The sequence below is a fragment of the Lygodium microphyllum genome, chromosome 9 (genome assembly GCF_053477565.2).
Source record: "Lygodium microphyllum isolate KBCC chromosome 9, Lygodium_microphyllum_v1.1.10, whole genome shotgun sequence".
Lineage (NCBI taxonomy): Eukaryota > Viridiplantae > Streptophyta > Polypodiopsida > Schizaeales > Lygodiaceae > Lygodium > Lygodium microphyllum.
Window position 1 is genome coordinate 35,290,131 of NC_141143.1, and position 23,852 is coordinate 35,313,982.

At 43.5% G+C, this 23,852-nt stretch overlaps 1 protein-coding gene across 4 annotated transcripts in view; it reads right to left on the minus strand.

Moving 5' to 3' along the window:
• The window catches only part of LOC148030941 (sphingoid long-chain bases kinase 1-like), a 250,691-nt gene that overhangs the window by 205,980 nt on the left and 20,859 nt on the right, over window positions 1–23,852 (minus strand). For all 4 annotated transcript variants that reach the window (XM_087684500.1, XM_087684501.1, XM_087684503.1 and 1 more), the window contains one exon: window positions 8,373–8,780. In XM_087684500.1, coding sequence (XP_087540626.1) covers window positions 8,373–8,735 — 363 coding nt within the window. In that variant the 5' untranslated portion in view covers window positions 8,736–8,780. The remainder of the gene's footprint in view (window positions 1–8,372; window positions 8,781–23,852) is intronic.

The window sequence follows — 23,852 nt, forward strand, 5'->3', positions numbered from 1 at the left end:
ATAATTCAATCAGTAAACCATACTTTTGAGGATTTGGATTGTGCACCAAATAAGGTATCTAATCTATCCCAAGTGTCATAGGATATGTAACACGCATCTACATGATAGATGTAGTTGTCATCCAACTCCAATTTTATGATGACCTGTGCTTTGTTATCATTTTTCTACCAAGTAGCTGCAAGAGTTGCATCCTTTACGAAGTGATCATTTACGAAGCCCTCTTAGTGGAAAGCATAGATTTTTTGGTTGGGGCAGCTCATAGAGGTGATCATTTACGAAGCCCTCTTAGTGGGAAGCATAGTTGTCCACGTCCGATCTGTCTGATCTGTCCTGACCAGTACGACACGTCCAATCACGACCGATGGCGTCCGATGGAAACTGTCCGATTGTTTCAAGTGTGTGTTTGTGACCATTTGGGGTCACTTTTGGGGTAAATTGTAGGTGTTGTTTAGGCTTATACTCTCTCCCTTTCTTTCCCTCTCTAATTTCAAATTCAAATTTCAAGCTCAACTTTTAAGCTCTCTATTCTCAAACTCTCTCTCCTGAAGCTCTCTAACCCCACTCCCTCAAGCTCTCCTTCACCATATCTCCACCCCGCCTCTACTTTCAAGCTCTCCATTGGCCATCCTCTCTATCTTCAAGCTCTTAATATGTAAACTTCTAGTATAAAGTCTCTAAATGTTTAAAGTGTATTACTTTGAGTTTCAACGTTTGGTTTAGGTATTAAATTTATATGTATAATTTTTTCATCGGACGTAGGTCCAAGATTTATTAGTTTAATTAGTACCGTACTAGTATCGGACAGTACTAATCAAACGCCGTCAGACATGACAACCCTGGTGGGAGGTAGCCTGGTATGAAGCTCCAGTTGCCCCATGATCTTGGTGAGGAGGATCGTGACCTGCACAATGCGCGCCATCAGTACGAACACGAACAGGTGCAAACAGGGCAGCAATGGCAAATTTCTACAATGCTGGAAGTATACTCCACCAATGTTAGCAATTGAAGTGCCACAGAGAAGCATTGGAAGTAGAGAAACAATTCTCCAAAAGGAAGCTCAGTGAGATATGGCCTGGATTGAGAGATATGAAAGCTCCAAGCAGGGTAGGTACACGCTGGCTATGGCTGCCAAGAAAGGTTAAGTGGAGATGGAGGTGGAAGATGAGACCTTCAGAGCTGGACTTGAGCTGAGCAATGATGAAGAGGAGCTGGAAGAGCAGACAAGGAATCTAACATGAGCTAGGCCATGCCCCCGACGGGGTTTTGATATCATGTGAAAATACATGGATCTAGGACATGGGTATGGAGGTTGAAAGAGGAAGAGTGAGCTCATGAGGACATAGACATTAAGACTAGCTGTCACACAAGTGAATTAGATTCCAAGATTGAGACTTGGACTCGTAAACACAATCTTGTGTGTTGACAATGACATTGATACTTTGCTGAAAGGACAAAAGTACTATGACATTGCATTAAAAAAGAGAGCAAGTAGAATGCTTTCTAGGGATAAACTGGGCTACACTTTCCACCACTGTGCATATGGGATTTTGCATCTTGAGCCCACACTGCTCCATACAAAGAGGCTAAGCTGGGTGTGATAGCCAACATCTCAACAACATGTAAGTGCAATGGTCCCCCCTTTGCATAAAGCAATCCAAGAGTCCTAGTACCTTGCAAGTAACGGAAAACACGCTTGACAGCTTACCAATGTGACATGCGTGGCTGATGCATATATATGTTCAGGGCTAAAACTACAAACTAAATGTCTGGCCTTTTATTACATAGATAAATAAGACATCCAACTACTAGAGCATATGTATGGATATCAAACAAGTCACTGTCATCATGCAATGACAGATTCAGTCCAGGTTCCATTGATGTACAAATTGGCTTGCAATCTTGTAAGCCAAACCTCTCAAGAAGTTTACTAATGTATCTCGACTGTGACAATCCAATGCCGCTAGCATCATGAATGAACTAAATGCCCAAGTAATAGTGCAAAGGCCCCAAATCTGACATCTCAAAAATTTGCTGCAAATTTTGGTTTGAATGCTAAAATCTAATCAGCATGTATCCTTGTAAGCAAAACATCATCAAAATAGAGACATATGACCAGCAACGATCCCCCCTCTTTACATACGTAAAGGGTAGACTCTAATGAGCTATTTATGAAACCTTGGCTGAGTAAAAAGGCATCAATCTTTGCATACCAAGCTTGAGGAGCTTGTTTCAAAACATATAAAGCCTTTTTCAGCTTACAGGCCAAGTGTTCAGATCCCTCAACTCCAAAACCAGTGGGCTGTTGTACATACACTTCTTCTTGAAGTTCCCCATGTAAGAATGCAATCTTTATATCAAGTTGATGCACAATCCATTCATAATTGGCAACCCAAGGAACCATAGACCTAATGGTAGTCATGCAAGAGGTAGGAGCAAATATCTCCTCATAGTCAATGCCTTTCTTCTGTGCGTAGCCCTTGGCCACACGACTGGCCTTACATTTGTCAATGGATCCATCTGCACTCCTTTTCAGCTTATAGACCCACTTTGTACCAATGGCTTTCTTCCCAACAGGCAAAGACACTAAATCCCATGTTTGATTCTTTCTGATGGAATCAAACTCAGCTTGCATTACTACCATCCAATACACGCTATGTTGTGCATCCTCAAAACATCCAACTTCTCATCAGCTTGCAGACCAAGTGTTCCAAGCCCTCAACTGCAAAACCAATGGGCTGTTGTACATATACTTCCTCATGAAGTTCCCCATGTAAAAATGCAGTTTTAATATCCAACTGATGCACAGTCCATCCATAATGAGCAACCATAGACCTGATGGTCGTCATACGGGAAGTAGGAGCAAATGTCTCCTCATAGTCAATGCCTTATTTTTGTGTATAACCTTTAGCTACAAGCCTTGCTTTGTATTTGTCAATGGATCCATCTACATTCCATTTCAGCTTGTAGATCCATTTTGTTCCTATGGCTTTCTTCCCAAATGGCAAAGACACCAAATCCCATGTTTGATTCTTAGTGATAGAATCCAATTCAGCTTTCATTGATGCCATCCAATGCACACTCTGTTGTCCATCATCAAAACATTCAGGCTCTTCTTCGTCAAGGGTGCTTGCTGCCCTAACAAACTCCATGGTATGTGCAGTATCACGCAGACGAGCTTGCCTTCTAATACGACCAGCCATGGGTGCATCCAGATGACTATCTTTCATAGTCTGTAAATACCATCTAGGCATTTGTCTTGCCTCCTGACTGTGCATAAGCTCTTGCTGAATTTCAGTTTCAGCACTTTGCTAAATATTCAGATCAGCCAATGGTTGATTTTCTGCATTTTCCAAAGGAGTAGCTGGCTGAACATTGAGTTCACTTGCTGAAACTCCAGCTGAATCACCAAATATAATGGGCAACAGCCCTTCAAATACATCACGGGCAGCCTGATATGTGTCTAAACCAAACAGGGACAATTCTGATTTTTCATCAAATAGTACATCCCTACTCACAAACACCTTTTTCGAAACAGGATCATAGAGCATGTAGCCTTTGCTCTCATTGCTATATCCCATAAAAATGCATTTAAGAGCCTTGTTATCCAACTTTTTCCCGAGTACCTTTGAAATATGTGCATATGCAAGACACCCAAAGGTAGAAAGTGTCCAACAGAAGGTTTTTGATTGTTCCAAGCCTCAAAAGGTGTAATTTTCTTCAAAGCTTTGGTGGGGAATCTGTTCAAAACATAGCAAGCACACATGACGGCTTCCATCTAGAAACTGTGAAGCAAGCTCTGCCTTCAACATACATCTGGCCATCTCCATGAGTGACCAATTCTTTTTCTCTGCAATCCCATTCTGCTGTGGAGTATGAGCAGTTGTGTACTGATGGACAATGCCCTTCTACTTCAAAAAGGAATTCAGCATAAAGAACATGTATTCCCCCTCTCAGTCCAAACGGAGAGTCTTAATTTTACAACCAAACTGGTTTTCAACAAGTGTAATAAAAGCCAAGAATGCATCATACACTTATGACTTTTTGACCAAAGAGTAGACCCAGCAAAATCAAGTAAAGTCATCAATAAAAGTCACAAAATAGTAACATCCTTCCAATGACTTTGTCTGCATAGGCCCACATACATCTGAATGCACTAACTGCAACCTGGGTGTTGCTCGAAAAGCAACATCACGGGGAAACGAAAAACGATACATTTTCCCCAAAATACATCCTTCGCACAAGTGCTCAGGAGGTCTCTTCAGTAGGGGTAATCCATCTAGCATCTGCGTATGCTGTAAAAGCAACAAGCTGTCAAAGTTCACATGCTCCATCCTAGCATGCCATAACTCTGTCTGTATCATAGCAGGAGTAAGAGTGGATGTCAAATACGTTGACTGATCAACTGAAAGAGCATCCAATTCATATTGCCCATGACATAAAGTGCCTCTCAAGACCAAAGTCATGTGTTCTTTGTCTCTCACCATGCATCGGTCATCATCAAATGTGACGTGCAATCCACAACGTGCCAAAGAAGAGATAGAGAGCAAATTCTTCTTTATGCCTTGCATAAATAAAGCATCCTGTAGGCGGAGAATTGAGCCATCAATGACTGTGAGCACAATCTTACCAATAGCTCTAACGGGGTATGATGCATTATTGGCACACTGTACGGACTTCCCAACTGGAGCTGCATGAAGAGATGCAAATAAATCTCTGCGAGATGTAATATGCCTAGAAGCACCACTGGCAAAAAACCAAGTACCTGTATCCTCAGTAGAGCTGGATGCTCGATCTGCCCAAGAGGTATCATAATTGCATGTGTAAAAACAATAGTCCGTGTTTGCAACAAAGGACGTGGACTCAGTAGCAGTGAAAGGAGCGTCAGAAACAGACATTCCTGACTCCTTTTTCTTATCTTTGGCAATGCGCTTTTATGCACTCAGTGATGTAGTGACTTAGCTTCTTGCAATAATGGGATTTGTCCTTTTTGGTTTGTGTGTCCCCTTGTTTTTTGTTTGCCTGTGATGTGCCAGAAGTCCCAGAGCTCTACGGAGCATTCTTCATTTGGCTGCCTTTGCCCTTTTGTCTAGCCATAAAAGCCTGCTCAAAGGCTATAGCATCCACACCACTATTCCTCCGTGTTTGTTCCTCCTCTAGAAGCAAACTAACTAACTGAAGAAAAGTGATTGGCTGTGTGGCAATCCTCATGGTGAGATTTAAGACCGTATGAAAAGTCAAGTACGAAGGGGGTAATGAGTTCAAAGTGGTAGATATCATTTGTGCATCCGAATAGTACTTATCAACATTCATGAGTTGCTCTCGCAAGTCTTGAATTTTGTTCAAGTGATCCTGAATAGAATCACCTTCATCCATTTTCAATGTCTCTAGCTCTTCCTTTAAGAAAGAGATGCGAGTTTCATTCTTGCTTGCAAACATCTACTTCAAAGTTAGCCAAGCTTCTCGTGAAGAAGTTGCTGAACAAATGTGGGGGATGATTGATCGTTGAACTGCCAATGCAATCAGCGACAAAGCCTGTGCATCCCGTGTATCCCATGCTTTTTGAGCTACTGTTCTTTGGGGAAGTGGCTGAAATGGAGCAGGTTGAGGTGCCCGTGGTGCACGTCCTCGTGGAGGAGGAGTAACTGGAACCACAACTCCAGGTCAAGCTTCTTCTCCACTGACATAATCCCAAAGATTTTTGGCCATTAGTACATTTTCATCATGAAGGACCCAAGTGAATAGTTATTTCCATCCAATCTGTCCTCCTTGGATACATAGGTGAAAACATCTTCTCCCTGATTTGCCACAATTTTCAATTACCAAAAAATGCAAAAGAGCAATGTCGAAGCAGGACTACACTGGAAATCTGAAAATTTCCAGAAATTGCAGGAAATAACTTTCTGCAATTAGTGTACAGAGGTGCACTCTATCAAAACTGCCTGTTATGCACGCAATCCAACGTGCAATCAGTGTTCAGCAACATTGTACCAGCAAAATCCCCAAATTTTCTTGCCTCGGGTTTGTCAAAACAATCTGTCAATGACTATAGCGTATGCCAATGTTTCCAGAAAACATAAAAGCCCCAAAATTTCTGATGAATGTGCCCAGAAATTTGCATCAACCGTGTCCCAATCAACTGTATAACCAGCAGCAAAACTGTCCAAAACTGAGCATTCAATACTCATAACCAGCCACAAGTCAGCTCACAACTATGTGGCACTAACCAAGCATTGTAGGTGCAAATACAAACTTCAGTGCTACATCAAGAGTGCTTTTAGTCACTACCAGTGTAGGACAGCCATCAGGAACAATTTGAGCTGCTGTCCACTCAGATTTTAGACAGTTTTCAGATCTGCAAAAGCTCATTTATGGACACACCACAATGCCTGAGAGGCTCCAATAAATAGCCAACAATAGTCCCAATATATCATGCATATACTGAGCATATGTTATGCTGCCCATATACCCTGTTGTCCTGCCAAATAAGGATCAATAAACAACCAGAAGCATGCTGAATCACCGCCAGACCTGCTGTTGCAAATGGTGTAATGTGTAATGTGGTGCTTAATATCAAGTCAATGATAAGCACTCAATAGTGCCAGACATGCCCCATACATTAGTGCACAACAATAATCATGTACATTAGTTGATGCTGCCCATTTCCCATGACATAGACCAGGCACAGATCTGCTGCAACTATGCTGAATCATTTGCTGAATATGCTGCTGTAAGTGAGGGCTTTGATGCTCATGTTCATGTGCTCCACCATATAGATATAGCACCCAATAGCAGACTCGTGATAGGTAAAAGTGGTCAAGTATGAACCAATGCATTCAGTCAAGTCACATTGCTTAAAAACAGGTGCCATTATGCTGAAAGTAGGCAGACTTGCTGCTGCTATTCATGATGCCAATGCTCATTGTCAAGAGCCCCCATTACATGCCAATACATCTTGCCTACAAGCCTCAATCGGCTCTAATCACTGTGTAGAAGGTATACTTCAAATACATACCTAGATCTTGAACTATGGCTGACAGCACTCCAGGACAGGTCTTCACTTCTGCAGACCACACACAGATCTCTACATTCCAGCTCCTTCAAGCCGAGCTCCCGTGCACTATGAGGTCAAGCTCTCCTCCTCTGATGCCATGTCAAAAGAAGAGAGGAGAAAGATAGACAAAGACATGGAGCTGCAACAGAGAGCAGTGTTCCCTTATGTTCCCATTATTCATTCATGTATTGCACACTTAGTCTACAACCATAATGTAAAAGATGGGTCCAGCAGCTGACCATGATTGACTAACTAGGGTTAACCTATCCGACTTATTTAAGGCATGCACATGTCTAGTCTAGCTAAGCGACAGCTCTCTAGTGTCAGTGATGGTGACATAGATGAGCTTGAATCTCAAATTTTATAATTTTGTGAGCAGCAGTGTTTTCCTGCACCAAAGCCGGTGTTTGATTATGTAAGCATCACTCAGCCCAGAACAGCATCTTTTTAGCAGTTCAGGGCAGCTTTGCTTGCTTAAATACATTAGGAATTTCAGGCATTGGCATATACCACAAATGATGGTCAGTCAAGGAGTGAAAAGAACACTATGTTCAAGAGTGTCCCTACATAATACCAGCCAAGTGCTGTGTGGCATATCAACATACTTCAATCATGTTACAGTCTGACACTGAGTTCAGACTGTGTTCTTCAAGTGACAATGAAAAAAGCAGAGCCTGTAGTAGTAATGACTTCTCTTTGAATCCATATTCATTTTAGCTCACATAGTCTGTGTCAACTTGTTACAAATTCAATTTGAAGGGAGGACAAAGTCATGAGATTGGCACCCAATAGAGCCTGAAGCCCAATGCTTGCATATCCAACAAAAAAGTACTAGTACAAATGTGTGGAGTACTTGCTGTTAGTCACACTTTGCAAGTCAATCATCAAGTAAAACACAGGATCACCTACATTTGAATGCTTAGCAGCTGATATGTTTGCTGGTCAGAGGAAAGACAAAAGTTCAAGAGATTGACTATACACAAGCATTCAATCGTGTCCTGCCACCTCATGAGCTGGTACCTGAGCTAGTGCGAAGTTTTCTGTTTGTCTGTTTCACAGACCGTTGAACTAACATATTATATTGACTTCCTTCTAATCACACTAACATTTTTGGGAAAACAAATATCATTAGCAAAGGCAGGAAAATAGCACTACAGGCACTAATGCAGTACAAGGAGCATAAGACAATGTTCCTGGAAAGAAAAATGAGAATGTTTTCATTGCAGTGGTACACAACAGCATAGCTGAACAGTGCTCTGAGTTACAAAACAATGGCAGAAGACAAAAAACAAGAAACATCTTAATGCAACCTAACACTTACTGCCACAACATCTGTCAAACTTGATGAGTGAGTTGCCCACTCAAACTTCCTTGTTGTCAGCCGGGCCATGGCCTGAAGTGGTTCAACATTTGCCCGGCGTTTCTTTTTATCAGGAGCAAGTAAACCAGTCAGAACTACCTTTTCCAGCAAGTCAGACTTCTCATTTTTAACTTCATGAGCATTTTGTGACTCTGGTACACCATCGATGCCATTCCTTTTTACTAATCGTAGAGGTCTCATCATCCACCGGCTTTTAGATTTTTTGGCCAGTTTGCTATTGGTCTCGGATGGTCCATAAGTTGAGGTACTATTTTTATTTGCCTCTACATCAACAATGTGCTCCCCATTTGACATTGGGACCATATAGACCAATAACTTCTTTCTTCTCTTCTTGCTTGATGTGCTAGCCTGTCACAACATAATATGCCACAATAGAACAATCTTGTCAAAGGTGAACAAAGAAAGAGAACACACCCGAATTTGAGAGTTTTTTCATTCATCTGATAGACTAAGTTCACCAGAAACATAGTCAACTACTGATAGATTAAATAAACCAGAACACATGGTCAAATTAGGTCAACAAAATGAGACCTGTAGACAAATGCAGGCCTTTTCAGCTTTCATCTTCATGTCCATGTTTGGGGGATCAATTGTTTCTTTTTTCCCAAAAAGTTAGATAGTGATAAAAACCACCTCGACTGAAAACCAAGCACAGATTCCAAGGCAGAAACCAATACAAAAGTAAATAAACGATTAACACTGACAGAGACAAATGTGCAAATGAGGTGACTTTTTAACCAAACAGTAGACCCAGCAAAAACGAGTAAAGTCATCAATGAAAGTGACAAAATAGCAACAGCCACCCAATGACTCTGTCTGCATAGGACCACATACATCTGAGTGCACAATCTGTGATCTGGCAGTTGCTCTAAAAGCAACATCACCAAGAAACGAAAAACGATGCATTTTCCCTAAAATACAGCCCTCCCATAAATGCTCAGGAGATCTCTCCGAGAGAGGTAAACCATCAAGCATGTGTGTACGCTCCATAAGCATCAAGCTACCATAGTTAACATGCCTCATGCGAGCATGCCATAACTCCGCTTGTGACATAGCAGGAGTAAGAGTGGATGCTAGATAGACTGACTGATCAATTGAAAAAGCATCCAACTCATATAACCCATGACATAGAGTGTCTGTCAAAACCAAAGTCATGTGTTCCTTATCTTTCACCATGCATTTGTCATCATCAAAGGTGACCTACAAACCACACCTTGCCAAAGAAGAAATAGATAACAAATTCTTATTTATGCCTGGCATAAACAAGGCATCCTACAAGTGGAGAATAGAGCCATCAATGGTTGTCAACACAATCTCCCCAATACCTCTAATAGGGTACAATGCATTGTTGGCACACTGTACAAACTTACCAACCGGAACTACAATCACAGAAGCAAACAAATCTCTGCGAGATGTGATGTGCCTAGAAGCACCACTGTCAAAAAACCATGTACCCACATCCTCAGTAGAGTTAAATGCTCTATCAGCCCAAGAAGAGTCATAACTGCATGTGTAAAAACAAGTCCCTGTCTACAATAAAGGATATGGACTCAGTAGTAGCAATAGAAGGCGCATTAGAAACAGACATCCCTGACTCCTCCTTCTCCTTGGCTATGTGCTTTTTACACTCAATGATATAGTGTCTTGGCTTCTTACAATAGTGGCACTTGCCGTTTTTGGCTTGCGTGCCCCTCTATTTCTTATTGCCCTATGAAGTGCCTGAAGTCCCAGGGCTCTGTGGAGCATTCTTTGCTTGGCTGCCTTTACCCTTCTGCCTTGCCATAAAAGCCTGCTTAGAGGCTATAACATCCACACCACTGTTCTTTCATGTCTTCTCTTGCTCTAATAGCAAACTGACTAGCTGAAGAAAAGTGAGTGGTTGTGGGGCAATCCTCATGGTGAGGTTCAAGGCCGTATGAAAGGCCAAGTACAAGGGTGGCAATGAATTCAAGGTAGTAGATATCATCTGCGCATCTGACTAATACTCATCTACATTCATAAGCTCCTCACACAAGTCCTAAATTTTATATTCAAATGATCCTACATAGAATCACCCTCATCCATCTTCACTGTCTCAAGCTCCTTCTTCAAGAAAGAGATGCGCGTCTCATTCTTTCCAGCAAACATCTACTCTAAGATCAGCTAGGCTTCTCGTGAAGAAGCTACAAACCGAATGTGAGGGATGATAGACCGCTAAATTGCCAATGCAATCAGTGACAAAGCCTATGCATCCCTTGTATCCCATGTCTTTTGTGCTACTAATCTTTGGGAAAGTGGTTGAGTTGGAGCAGGCTAAACAAGCTGAGTTGCCAGCTGTCCACGTCCTCCTAGAGGAGGAGTAGGAGGAGCCACAACTCCGGGCCTAACTTCTTCACTACTGACATAATCCCAAAGATTCTTCATAATTAACACATTCTTCATCATGAAGGACCAGAGGGAATAGTTGTTACCATCCAACCTATCCTCCTTGGATATGTAATTAAATACATCACCTCCCTGATTTGCCATGATAAATGATGTTGATTAGAGAGCAAAAGAGCAATGTCACAAGCTGGACCAACCTGGAAATCTCAGAATTTCCAGAATTTACACCAAGTACTTTGCTGTAATTAACAAATTTAAGCACACTTTGTCAAAATTGTCTAAAATGCACGCTGTCAAAGGTGCAATTAATGCTCTACAGCATTGAAAATACAAAAGCCCCACATATTCTTGTCCCAAAATGCACGAAAGTCTATTTTAGAGTGACACAAATGTACATTTATCAATCACTAAGCTAACTGCAAAAGCCCCAAATATCTGGCACAAAATACACAAAAGCTCTCCTGTAGTTGTGTCTTGGACACATGCAAAATTTAAGATTCCCTTCCCAAGCAAAAAATCCTTTCCCTAGAAGTAAATCTGAATTTAAAAATAATTTTAAAAAATCTCTTACATCTAATTCTCAGCTGCTGGACTGGCGGGTGCAGTTGGAGGTCGCGGGATAGCGGCGCAGGTGGTGGACAAAGCAGCTAGCGGGCGAGCTAGCCCAGCGGCGACTCTACCTAGCAGGGTGGGCTGGATAAGCAGCGCAGTACTGGAGGCGCAGCCTGTCTAATGGCTGCAGGCAAGTGATGGACAGTTGGATTTGGCATCTATGGAGGTGGCGCACTGGACAGAAGTGCTGCCCAAACCGGCGGCTGACGGAAGAGCAGGCGCTGGGATCTGGCACCTATGGAGGCAATGCACCAGACAGAAGCACTACCCAGACTGGCGGCGCACTAAGAGAACTGGCGCAAGGCGCAGACCGGAGGGCAGACGAACTGGCTGGCTGGCTCACTACTCTGGTGCAGGCTTCTACAAGTGTCTTGACTGAAGAGTTTTCTTGAGCGGCTTCTTGAGAAAGATTTGATTATGTATTCTAAGCCATGATAGCTTAAGCAATCACAGGAAAAGGAGTTACATAGCAACCACTAGAGCTATAACTTGAAGTTTTATGTGGTGGAAACCAAGGATTTCACCAAAATGTAATGTCATGTTAGGATCTACTCTATACGAGCTAAGTTATATGAGTGATCAAGAGTCAGTGTTCTCCTAAGAGCGATTGCTGGGAGAGGAGTCGAGTTATAGGCCGGTTGCCTAGAGTATGTTTGATGTGTATTGAGTTGCTCACAGGATCTGACAAGGTGTCTACTCCCGTGTTTTTCTAGCATTTCCGTCTTCTTTTCCACGAGTACCAGTTTCTGCCTTGTTGTGCCTGCTTCACGAGACCCAACGTCTTCCGGCCGTCGAGCACGCATTGCTCCAACATCTTTGGTAAACCAACGTAAAGCCATGGTAAAAAGTCAGTTATGAATGCTGGTATGGATGCAAATGCGAATATACTTTTTGGGCAACAGATATTGTAGGTCATGGAGTACCTTAAACAGTCGTTTGTTCTTAATTACATAGATGATGCAATTGGAAAGGAACTTTTGGGTGTATGTTAGAGACTTGTTGTAGCGTACAAGCACCTAGGGACACATGAAGATTCTATGGATAAAAATATGCTTTGTGCACAAAAGGTACAGCGAGTGGTGGATTCTAGTATACAGATGATTGAGCTTGGATATGTAACTTATGTAACTTACAAATTTTGAAAGAAATTTGGGGATTTATTTATGAGGCTTGTTGTGGCATATAATTATCAACAATGGGTGATTTATCATCATCAGCAATGGGTGAAATAGGAAGAGGAAGAACAAAGGAGGTGGGAAGAGGAAGGAATAAGAATACAAACAAAAGAGGCCTATCAGATATGGAAAGAGGAGGAATTACGGATGCATATGCAGCCAATGGATGATGAACTTATAGAGGAGGTACAGGCTTTTGCCCAGGCTTCACTACTTGCTACAGAGGCTGAGCGTCGACCTACTATGGATGTTTCTGATGAGTCTACTGAGGATTTCAACACTTATGCAGCGAATGCCTATGCTGAAAATACTAAGGCTGTGATTAGCCCTACAGAGGATGCTTATGCAATGACTAGTGATGCTTTGAGCTCCCATACCGATGATGTCTCTACCAATACATGTGATATTTTGAGTCACCATTCAGATGATGTTTCTACAGATACTATTGATGCTTTGGATCTCCACACAGATGATATCTATCCAGCTACTATTGCTGCTTTGAGTACCCATGCAGAAGATGTCTTGAACAAGCCTAAAGCATATGAGATGGACCATGTATATACAGATTTTGTAAGTGCTTATGAGGAAGCCTATGAGGCTCATGTACTACTAGATGCAGAAAAGCAAAAAGAGTTTGCAAAGACTATTAATGTGTTGACTAGCCAGTTCGCGGATGCCTTGAAAGAGCTTGTAGTGGAGCCATCAACCATTGCATATGCAGCTTTTCTTTGTGCGTATGGCAAGGCTTATTTTGGCCTATTCATTGCCTAGCCTACTCTAGTCCTCATTCACTTGGTTTTCAAGTGGAGAGAGACATCGGCTCTCACGGAGATACATTCTATAGTTCATGTATACATCTACCTTCTTCATTTCAACATTCATCTATGCAGATTTCTGTGTTCTATTGTCTCTTTTCTCTCTCCCTCTTTTCTACTATTCATTTTCTTTCAGACCCGTCGTACGCTTCCACATTCACTGCACTCTAATAGATAAATCCTCAAGCACATCACCATGAAAATGCCTCAACAAGCTCGCATGAAAGGGATTATGTATCCACCAGTCTAGAGGCAATTTCAGCCTATAAAGTAATATTGTTGATCCTCTCCAATTGGCAATACCTAAAAGGGCCCATAGCATCTCATTCTCGACTTGGAATACAAACTCTCTCTACCTTTCATCTTTTTCAGCCTTGCCTTTTCAAAATGTAGCAATACATAATCGCCCTCTGCAAACTACAAAGCACATCAATGGCAATCAGCCACCTTCTTTTGCTTCTCTTGAGACCTCTGAAGAGCATACTTAATCTTTGCATAGGCTTCACCTATGTTTTCTACATACCAATCACACTCAAAGATCTTATCCTTTGGTTCTTACCACCTTCCACAACCTCAAATGAAGCTTTGCCAGTGGAACTATGCACTATATTATTGTATGCAAACTCTACCAAAGGCAAATATTACTCACACTTTGACTTATGCTTTGATAAATAACATCTCAAAAGATCAAGCATTGTGGAATTCGCCTCTTCTGACTAACCATCTGTTTGCAAATGGAAGGACGAAGAAAATTTCAGCGTGGTACCCATAATTTTAGACAACCCCTTCCAAAACAAACTAGTCATTTGAGGGTCTCAATCACTGATGATCAACTCTAGCATGCCATGACACTTAAACACATGATATAAAAATAAACATGTCATATGATCAACCTTTATCTTCTTCCTCACTGGAATAAAATGGGCATACTTACTAACCTACAAATAATGGTCCATATCCCATCACTCCCTATAGGTATCCTAAGAAGCTCAACGATAAAATCCATAGCAGTGCTCTACCAAGCCTATTCGAAATAGGCAAGGACTAGCAAGATAGTAGGGTTTGCGGGAAGGAACAAGGAGTGAACTCGGTTAACACTGAGAAGAGAAGAGAAGAGAGAATAAACTTTGATGAATGGAATGATAAAGATCTAAATCATGGAGGGAATGTGATACAAGGGAACAAGGGTGCCATAGCACAAGGAAGATGATGAAGATAGCCACGAACCACAAACCCCAATGTCCTCCTAAAGGGGTGTGAAGGCAGTGGAGAGGCTGGAGAGAAGAAGTGACGGATTGAATGAATCAGCCGTGAAAAATGAGTGACAGAGACAACCTATAAATAGGCAAGAGACTGTCTAGGGTGGTGCTCGGAGGGAGAGCATCAATTGTCTAGGGTGGTTCCCCATTATGGACGCCCAACCCCTTTTTGGGGCTATCCACTGTGAAACCCTAAACGCAAAACGCAGAACACAAAACTGTTAGCCTGCTCTATTTCAGTGTCAGTCTGTCATCTCCTGGTTGTGAGCTCCTGTCAGAGTCTGGCAAGAGACAGAGGAACTCTGTCAGTTTAGATGTAGCTGTTTTTTGTGGTAGTCAGCCTTTAGAGGCTGCTTGTTGGTGCAATCGGCCGGTTTTTGGCCAGTCGACCAGTTTTATGGTTGGGGGGCTATATATAGCAGCCCCCATCAGCCATACACGTTTTTCGCAGGTTCAGCACAATCTCTCTCCTCTCCCACTTCGGCATTGGTTTTGCCCTTGTTTCCAACCTGATCTGGTGCCCTCACTGACGCTTCGGCCTGCATGCAAGGACTAATCAGTCCATTTCATAGTATTCAGCATTCATTTCAGTCAGTGCAGATTTTCTTCCTTCATTCTCTGCTTTCTCTCTCTCTCCTCTGTGTTCGTGTTTCTTCTTCCGTTGCACACTCTCACATGGTATCAGAGCCTAACTGAGAGCACGGAGGATCTTCCCCGACGGAGAGACACCATCCCCTTTTTCTGCTGCTGTCGATTCCTTCCCAACAGCCAAGGCGGCTCATACTAGCGGCTCCAACTCTTGCGTTTGCTGCAAGTGGCTGTTTCTGAGGTTGCCACATCATCAACACTCCTCTCTTGGGTCCGTTTTCTGCCAGGTGGCCATTCCTACAGCTAGGCGACACTACTCCAGGCTGCGTTTTGCTGTTCTGGAGGTTGTTCCACCTTCTGTGGGCCCTTTTCTTGCAGGCGCCAATCTCCCAAGATGCGTTTTGTGTTTGGCGGTTTCTGTCTAGGTGATCTTCATTAGACATCATTGCATTTTGCAGCTCCAGGTGGTTTTAGGCCTCCACAGCTTGCGTTTTGGTGGTTGGTGACCCTTCTGCTGGTCATCCTTCGGCATCGGCAAAGATTTCTTTGGTGTATTTGGTGTTTGCAGATTTGGAAGATGTCTTATCAGTTTTCAGGCTTTGACGACTCAGAGGATGAGCTTCTTTCACATCATTCCTCTAAGCACAGACAGGATTATCAGGAGTTTCGTGATCGACGACGGGAGGAGTCTCCTCGCACCCGTCCTTCTTCAGTCCATGCATCTCAAAGGGTTCCATCTACAGTGAAGGTTCCATCAGTGAAGACTTCTTCAAATGTCCGGATGCCTTCCTTGATTCCCTCCATACAGGTGCCCATACTCCCTTCCTTTCCGAAGGAAGACAAGTTGGACGGTTCCGACTATTCCCTTTGGTCGTGCAAGGTGGAGTGCATCCTCGATACATTCGACCTATGGGAGCTCGTTTCTTCACCCATCGACCGTCCCCCCGTGGATTCGTCCGATGGAGATTCTATGGACCGTGCAGCCTTGTGGGATAGGCTCAACTCTAGAGCCCATTCCTTTCTCTTTATGAGTCTTCACGACTCGGTTCTTGTTCATGTTCACAGGTTAAAGACGGCAGCAGAAGTATGGAAGAAGCTTGCATCTTTGTACCAGCATAAGACGTTCGCCCACAAGATTTCTTTGGAGAAGAAGTTGCAGATGCTCAGTCTTGATGATTCTTCTTCCATGAAGGAGCATATCACGAAGATGGAGGACATGCGAGGCAAGCTAGCCTCTCTTGGTCAGGTGATTTCATCCGAGATATGGCGATGATTCTCTTGACTCAACTGCCATCTCCCCGGTATGATGTCCTCTACACCAGCCTCATCACCTCGAGGACCCGCGAGAAACTTCTATGGGAGGAACTTTCCCCGCTTGTCTTGGAGCATGACGAGCATCTCAGAGAGGTGGGTGCCAGTGGCTCCACCAAGGCTTTTACTGCAGGTACCAGTGGCGGCAAGAAGAAGAAGCAACAAAAGGCGAAGGCCAAGGACAAGAAGGATGCGAAGGAGAAGAAGCCCAAGTGCCCACACTGTGGGAAGGGCACTCATCCCGAGGAGAAGTGTTGGCAAAAGTACCCCCATTTGAAGCCCAAGGAGGACTCCAAGGTGGCCCCAGCCATGATAGAGTCAGCTTTTGTGCATGTCTTTGTTGAGGAGGATACAGCCCTAGCTTCTACCACTCAGGAGAAGCCTTGGCTCATGGACAGCGGAGCATCTTCTCATATGACCTTTAGACAGGATTGGCTTCAGGATCTTCGTTCGAGAGGGGGCACTGTCACCATTGGTGACAACTCTACAGTTCCTGTTCAAGGCGTGGGGCCTTTACCTATGTTTTCTGACAAGCAGTCTTCTTTCGCCAAAGTTCTTTATGTACCTGATTTGGGTTTTAACCTATTGTCTGTGCATGGTCTTACTCAGCTAGGTACCCGAGTCATTTTTACACAGGATGCAATCACAGTGGAGAATGCTTCTACAGGTGATGCTCTTTGGACAGGTACACAAGAGGGTGGGCTCTACCAGCTCACAGCCTTGGCTGCCAGGGCTTCCCACGAGCTTGGGATGCTTTGGCATACTCATTATGGGCATCTAAACCTTGATTCTATTTGACGGGCTTCTTGAAGGAATATGGTGGAGGGACTTCCCAATTTCCCTCCTCTCCACACTTTATGCCCCAGCTGCTTGAGGGGCAAGCAACATAGGCAACCTCACCCACAGGTTGCTTCCAGGAGGGCTTCTTCTCCGCTTAAATTGGTTCGCACTGACCTTTGCGGACCTATGGGTTGAGATATCGAGCTCCACTCATGATATGCCAGGGTGACCGTTGTGCATTTATGTCACCAACGTGTCAGTTGCAGATGCGGTTGGTACACCGCCCATGAATAATAGCTACATGACACCTATACTTATCTACTCTAGTTCATGGCTCAGTTAGTATACCACCTTAGTTAGTTGAGTTTGGTTTGAGACCCATATATAGGGTTCTTCTATTTCTTTGTATGAGAGTTCTTTTGGCTTACACAACTAAAAAGAGGAAAACTGTTTTCAGCCTCCACCTCTGTGTGTATTCCCCCATTGTGCAAGCAAGAAAGCTACAAGTGAGACTCCTTCCTTCTCTCCCACAATCTTGACATGGTATCACAGCCTTATTCGTGGTAAGAAGCTCAAGAAAGCAAGCCAAGCTCGTGGTGTTCTGGTAAGAGGAGCAGTGTTGCTTTCATTTTCTGTTTTGGGAGCAGATCTCTGCAGGTAGCACAGCCGGAAATTGCAAGAGTGCATTGTCTCAGGTTGAGACGCCCTTCGCGGTGAAGCAAGAGGGCAATATATGCTGCGGGTCAGGCTTTAGCCCTCGGCGACCCTGTTTTTTTTATTTGAGGCCATTTCAGGGCCTGTTTTGGAGGCGGAAGTTTTCTGCACGCACTCAGGAAAAGGCCCAGTTTTATGCTGTGCAGCCACTATTCTACAAGTCGGTGAAAAGTTACTGTAGAAATTGCATCGTATGCCTATGCGCAGAGACATTGGGAGTTATAAAATCATCCTCGTTGCTTGTTGATGCAAAATCGTCACTAGGAAGTGACTGTGCAGTTAAATACCACTTTCGTCAGTTTTGCAGATTTGCCCTTGTGAGGCTGAAGCTGTGTTCTCTGCAGTGACAGAATTTTTTGCAGTATTCTGTAATGGCGTCTGATTCTCTTTCACAGATTGTAACTGAAAAGCTTGACAATAACAACTTCCAAGCATGGAAGTTTAGAATGACGAATTTCCTTATGGGAAAAGGATATTGGGAATTTGTTGCAGGAAATGAAGAAGAACCAGTTCTTCCTTATGTTCCCAATCAACAGCAAATGCAGGCATTCAAAGCATGGCATGAGAGAGCCAAGAAAGTTATGTATTGGCTGTCTATCAACATTTCAGACTCTATGATTGTGCATATTCAGGATGCAAGTACGCTAAAGGAGGCATGGGATACTTTGTCAAAAATGTATAGCACAAATACGCAAGCCAGGAAAATGCAGCTCAAGCAAGAGTTGCACAATGTGCAAAGAGAAAATATGAGCATCAATGACTACCACATGAAGGTGAAGAAGATTACAGATGCACTTGCTTCCATTGGGTCGCCAGTGGAAGATGATGATTTAGTTTCTGTGACCTTGAATGGTCTAGGAAAGGATTATGCACAGTTCCGAACATCCATTTCCGTCCGTGAAAGATTTCCTGATTTTAAGAAGTTGATTGCTCTTCTAATTTCTGAGGAGCAGAGAAATTGTGGTGCATCTTCTTCAGGAGAAACTTCAAAAGAAGCTGTCTTCTACTCAAATGCTGGAAGAGGTAGAGGCAGAGGTAGAGGAGGCCGATTTGGAGGCCGTGGTAGAAATCAGAATATGCAGCAAACTCAAGAAAACCAGTCCTATGGAGGAGGACGTGGTAACTCTAGAGACAGGGGAGCCAAAGAGGTCGTGGTGAATGGCAAAGAGGCCAAAATGCAAACAGTAATGTTGAATGCTACTACTGTGGTAAAATGGATCATATGGCTAAAGACTGCTATAAAAAGCAGAATGACATCATGAATGGAAAACTGCAACAAGGGAATTATGCATCTTCTAGTAGACAGGGTGATGACAGAAATGAGCATTTGTTTATGGTACAGCACATGAATAATTATGTGACAAGTGCAGAAGAAAGCAACGATGTATGGTATGTTGACTCAGGTGCATCAAACCACATGACAGGTCATGCAAAATGGATGGAGGATGCAAGGAAAATGAAAAAACCAGGATTTGTGGAGACTGGTGATGATACTGCACATCCTATTGTGCAGATTGGAAAAATTCCTTTATCTATGCAGGATGGGAAAAAGAAATACCTGTCCGATGTATTTCATGTCCCGAATATCACCAAGAATCTGGTTTCTGTTGGTCAAATGGTTGAGCAGGGCTTGCAGGTCAGATTTAATCCTCATGGATGCTTTGTTGAGGATATGAAAAATAAAGGTCGCTTGATAGCAAAAGAAAAGAAGAATGGCAGAATGTTTAGGTTGGATGCAGACATGTCTGAATTAAGTGCAGCAATGTTTGCACATGGGACCGGTGTAGTTGCAGATATTGACATCTGGCATAAACGCATTGGTCATGTTAATGTACAGCGACTTAAATCAATGCAGGCCCAAAATATTGTTACAGGATTGCCAAAATTCAAGGTTGCAGAGATGCATAAGGTATGTGAAGCCTGTCAGTTTGGAAAACAGGCAAGGAAACCATTTCCTAGACATGTTCAAGAGAGTAAGAAGCCATTGGAATTAATCCACTCTGATGTGTGGACTACTAAAGCTGCATCTCTTGGAGGCTGTCATTATTTTGTCACTTTTATTGATGACTATAGCAGAAAAGTTTGGGTGTATTTTATGAAAAAGAAAAGTGAATTTTTTGGGCATTTCCAAACTCTTAAAGCTATGGTTGAAAAAGAAACAGGCCTGCAAATAAAATGCCTAAGGTCAGATGGAGGGGGAGAGTACCTCTCAAATGAGTTTGCAAGGTTCCTGCAGGAGCATGGCATAAAGCAGCAATATTCATGCAGTCATACCCCACAACAAAATGGAATTGTAGAAAAGAAAAACAGGCATATTGGAGAGGTATCTCGTGCCATACTCAATGAAAAAGACCTGCAAGATTTTTATTGGGCTGAGACAGTTGCTACAGCAGTCTACATAATGAATAGGACTCCCACTGCAGCAATACATGGGATGACTCCAGAGGAGAGGTATACTGGTAGAAAACCAGATATTTCTCATTTAAAAATTTTTTGTTGCATTGCCTATGTTCATGTGCTAGATGAGTTGAGATCCAAGTTGGATCCAAAAGCTAAGAAGTGCATCTTTATTGGTTACTCTCTGCAGCAAAAAGGATATAGATGCTATAACCCTTCTACTCGTAAGTTTATAGTGAGCAGAAATGATGTTTTTGATGAGATAAGTAGCTTGTATAAACCAGTAAATGTGATTGATGATGTAGATGCACAAAATGGTAATGCTGCACAGAATTCACAGCAGCAGTCACAAAATATTAGTGGACCTGGAGTGTCCTCTAGCAGTGGTTCATATTCTTCGCCATGGACAGGCAAATTGAGATCAGGAGAATCTCCTCAAAACAATGCAGATAGTGGTATGCAGGTTTCACGAAAAGGAAAAGAGAAGGTAGATCAACCCATGTTTGATGTGAATGTAGGTCACTCTTATGTGGATGGTGAATCCAGTGGCTCAGAACAGAGTATTGATGATGAGTTGGATATTCCTTCTATTGTTATACCTGGAGTAAGGAAGACCAAGGATGTTTTGAGAGCACCTGGAAGTGAACCTACTTTGCGCAAGTCTACTAGAGCTAGGTATCCTGTGGATAGGCTGAAATATGATGGATTTACAGTCATTCACTATACATATATGGTCAAAGTGATACAGGAACCAGAACCCACTTCTTTTGAGCAAGCCATGGGAAAAGAAAAATGGGAGAAAGCCATGGATGAAGAAATGGATGCCTTGGAAGCAAATGCTACATGGGAGTTGGTACCTTTGCCTAAAGGTAAGAATGCAATTGGCTGTAAGTGGGTTTATAAGGTGAAGCACAATGCAGATGGTTTTGTGAACATATACAAGGCAAGATTAGTAGTCAAGGGGTATGCGCAAACATATGGCATTGACTATGAAGAAACATTCAGTCCGGTTGCAAGGATGGCAACCGTAGGCCCGCTTACAGGCCCAGCGGGATAGTTCACTCTGTGTGAACTATGCTCTTATGTCACAGATTCTTCAGGATTCTGAGCCTTCCACAGTGGAGGAGGCTCTTGCACAGGACATTTGGCGACAGGCTATGCAGGCCGAGCTCGATTCCATCGAGTAAAACCATACTTGGGAGCTTGTATCGCGTCCCAAGAAACGGAAGGTGATAGGTGTGAAATGGATCTTTAAGACCAAGTATCTTGCAGATGGCTCCTTGGACAGGTATAAAGCTAGGCTTGTTGCCAAGGGTTTTGCACAGAGAGCAGGTTTGGATTACTTTGAGACTTTTGCTCCTACAGCTCGGATGTCTACCATTCAGGTTATTTTGGCTCTTGCCGCTCACCACCGTTGGCCTGTTTATTAGATGGACGTCAAGTCAACCTTTCTGAATGGCGTCCTTGAAGAGGAGATCTATGTTTCACAACCTCCCGGTTTTCTTGTGAAGGGGAAGGAGGATCATGTCTACAAGCTAGGGAAGGCCCTTTATGGCCTGAAGCAGGCTCATCGTGCTTGGTACCAGCGGATTGATTGCTTCTTTCTTCAAAGTGGTTTTCAACGCTCCGATCATGACCCCAACCTCTACTTTAGGGTTGCGGATTCTCTGTATTTTGCTTATCTTGTATGTAGATGATCTTATTATTACAGGGAGCGACACTCCGCTGGTGAAGCGTACTCGGTCTATTCTACGACAAGAGTTTGACATGACGGATCTAGGGATCCTTCACTTCTTTCTAGGACTGGAGATCTATCAGATGGCACAGGGCATCTTTATCTCGCAGCACCGGTACATCTCCGAGCTTCTTTCGGAGTTTGGTATGGCCGAGAGTCGACCTATTTTATGCCCCATGGACCCTGAGTCCAAACTTTTGGCAGATGGCGTTCCCCTTTCTGATGCCACCGGTTACAGGTGCCTTGTTGGTTCACTTATATGGCTTCTTCACACTCGGCCTGATATCTCTTTTGTGGTGGCTTTGTTGTCTTCTTTTATGAAGACTCCTACACAGGACCACTGGAGGGCTGCTTTGCGTGTTCTTCGGTATTTATAGGGGACTCGATCCTACGGGATCATGTATGGAGATGGGATCACTCTTTCTGGATGGAGTGATTCTGACTGGGCAGGTGATGCGGATTCGCGACAATCCACTACAGGTTATGCTTTCATCCTTGGCTCTGGTGCTGTCTCTTGGAGCAGCAAGAAGCAGCCTACTGTGGCACTTTCTTCTACAAAGGCTGAGTATCGGGCCTTATGTTCGACCGCTATGGAGGCCGTTTGGCTCCGTCGCTTGATGGCAGAGCTTGGCTTTTCCCCAACAGGACCTACAGAGCTACGCGTGGACAACCAGAGTGCCCTTGCTCTAGCAAAGAACCCGGTGTTTCATGCTCTCACGAAGCACATTGAGGTTCAGTATCACTATGTTCGAGAGCGGATCGTGGATTCGGAGCTGGCGGTGGCCTATTGTCCCACGGAGGACAATGCGGCTGATCTCATCACAAAGCCTTTGCCTCAGGCTTCTTTGCTTCATCACATGCGGTTGTTAGGTCTTCAGACCCTCCCAGGATCTGAGAGGGGGTGTTAGCCTGCTCTATTTCAGTGTCAGTCTGTCATCTCCTGGTTGTGAGCTCCTGCCAGAGTCTGGCAGGAGACAGAGGAGTTCTGTCAGTTTAGGTGTAGTTGTTTTTAGTGGCAGTTAGCCTTTAGAGGCTGCTTGTTGGTGCAGTCAGCTAGTTTGGCCAAGTCGGCCAGTTTTTGGCCAGTCGGCCAGTTTTTGGCCAATCGGCCAGTTTTATGGCTAGGGGGCTATATATAGCAGCCCCCCCATCAGCCATACACATTGTTGTTTTTCTCAGGTTCAGCACAATCTCTCTCCTCTCCCACTCCGGCATTGGTTCTACCCTTGTTTCCAACCTGATCTGGTGCCCTCACTGACGCTTCGGGCTGCGTGCAGGGACTGATCAGTCCATTTCAGAGTATTCAGCATTCATTTCAGTCAGTGCAGATTTTCTTCCTTCATTTTCTGCTTTCTCTCTCTCTCTCCTCTGTGTTCGTGTTTCTTCTTCCGTTGCGTGCTCTCACACAAACTACAAGTAAAGGGTTTCTCAACACTAACTATCGAAAATTACTAACAAAAAAAAGCTTTGATACCATGTCAAAAAAAGGGTATGCTTGTGAGAGTGCGCAACGGAAGAAGAACACGAACACAGAGGAGGAGAGAGAGAGAGCAGAAAATGAAGGAAGAAAAAAAATCTGCACTGACTGTAATGAATGCTGAATACACTGAAATGGACTGATCAGTCCCTGCACGCAGCCCGAAGCATCAATGAGGGCACCAGATCAGGCT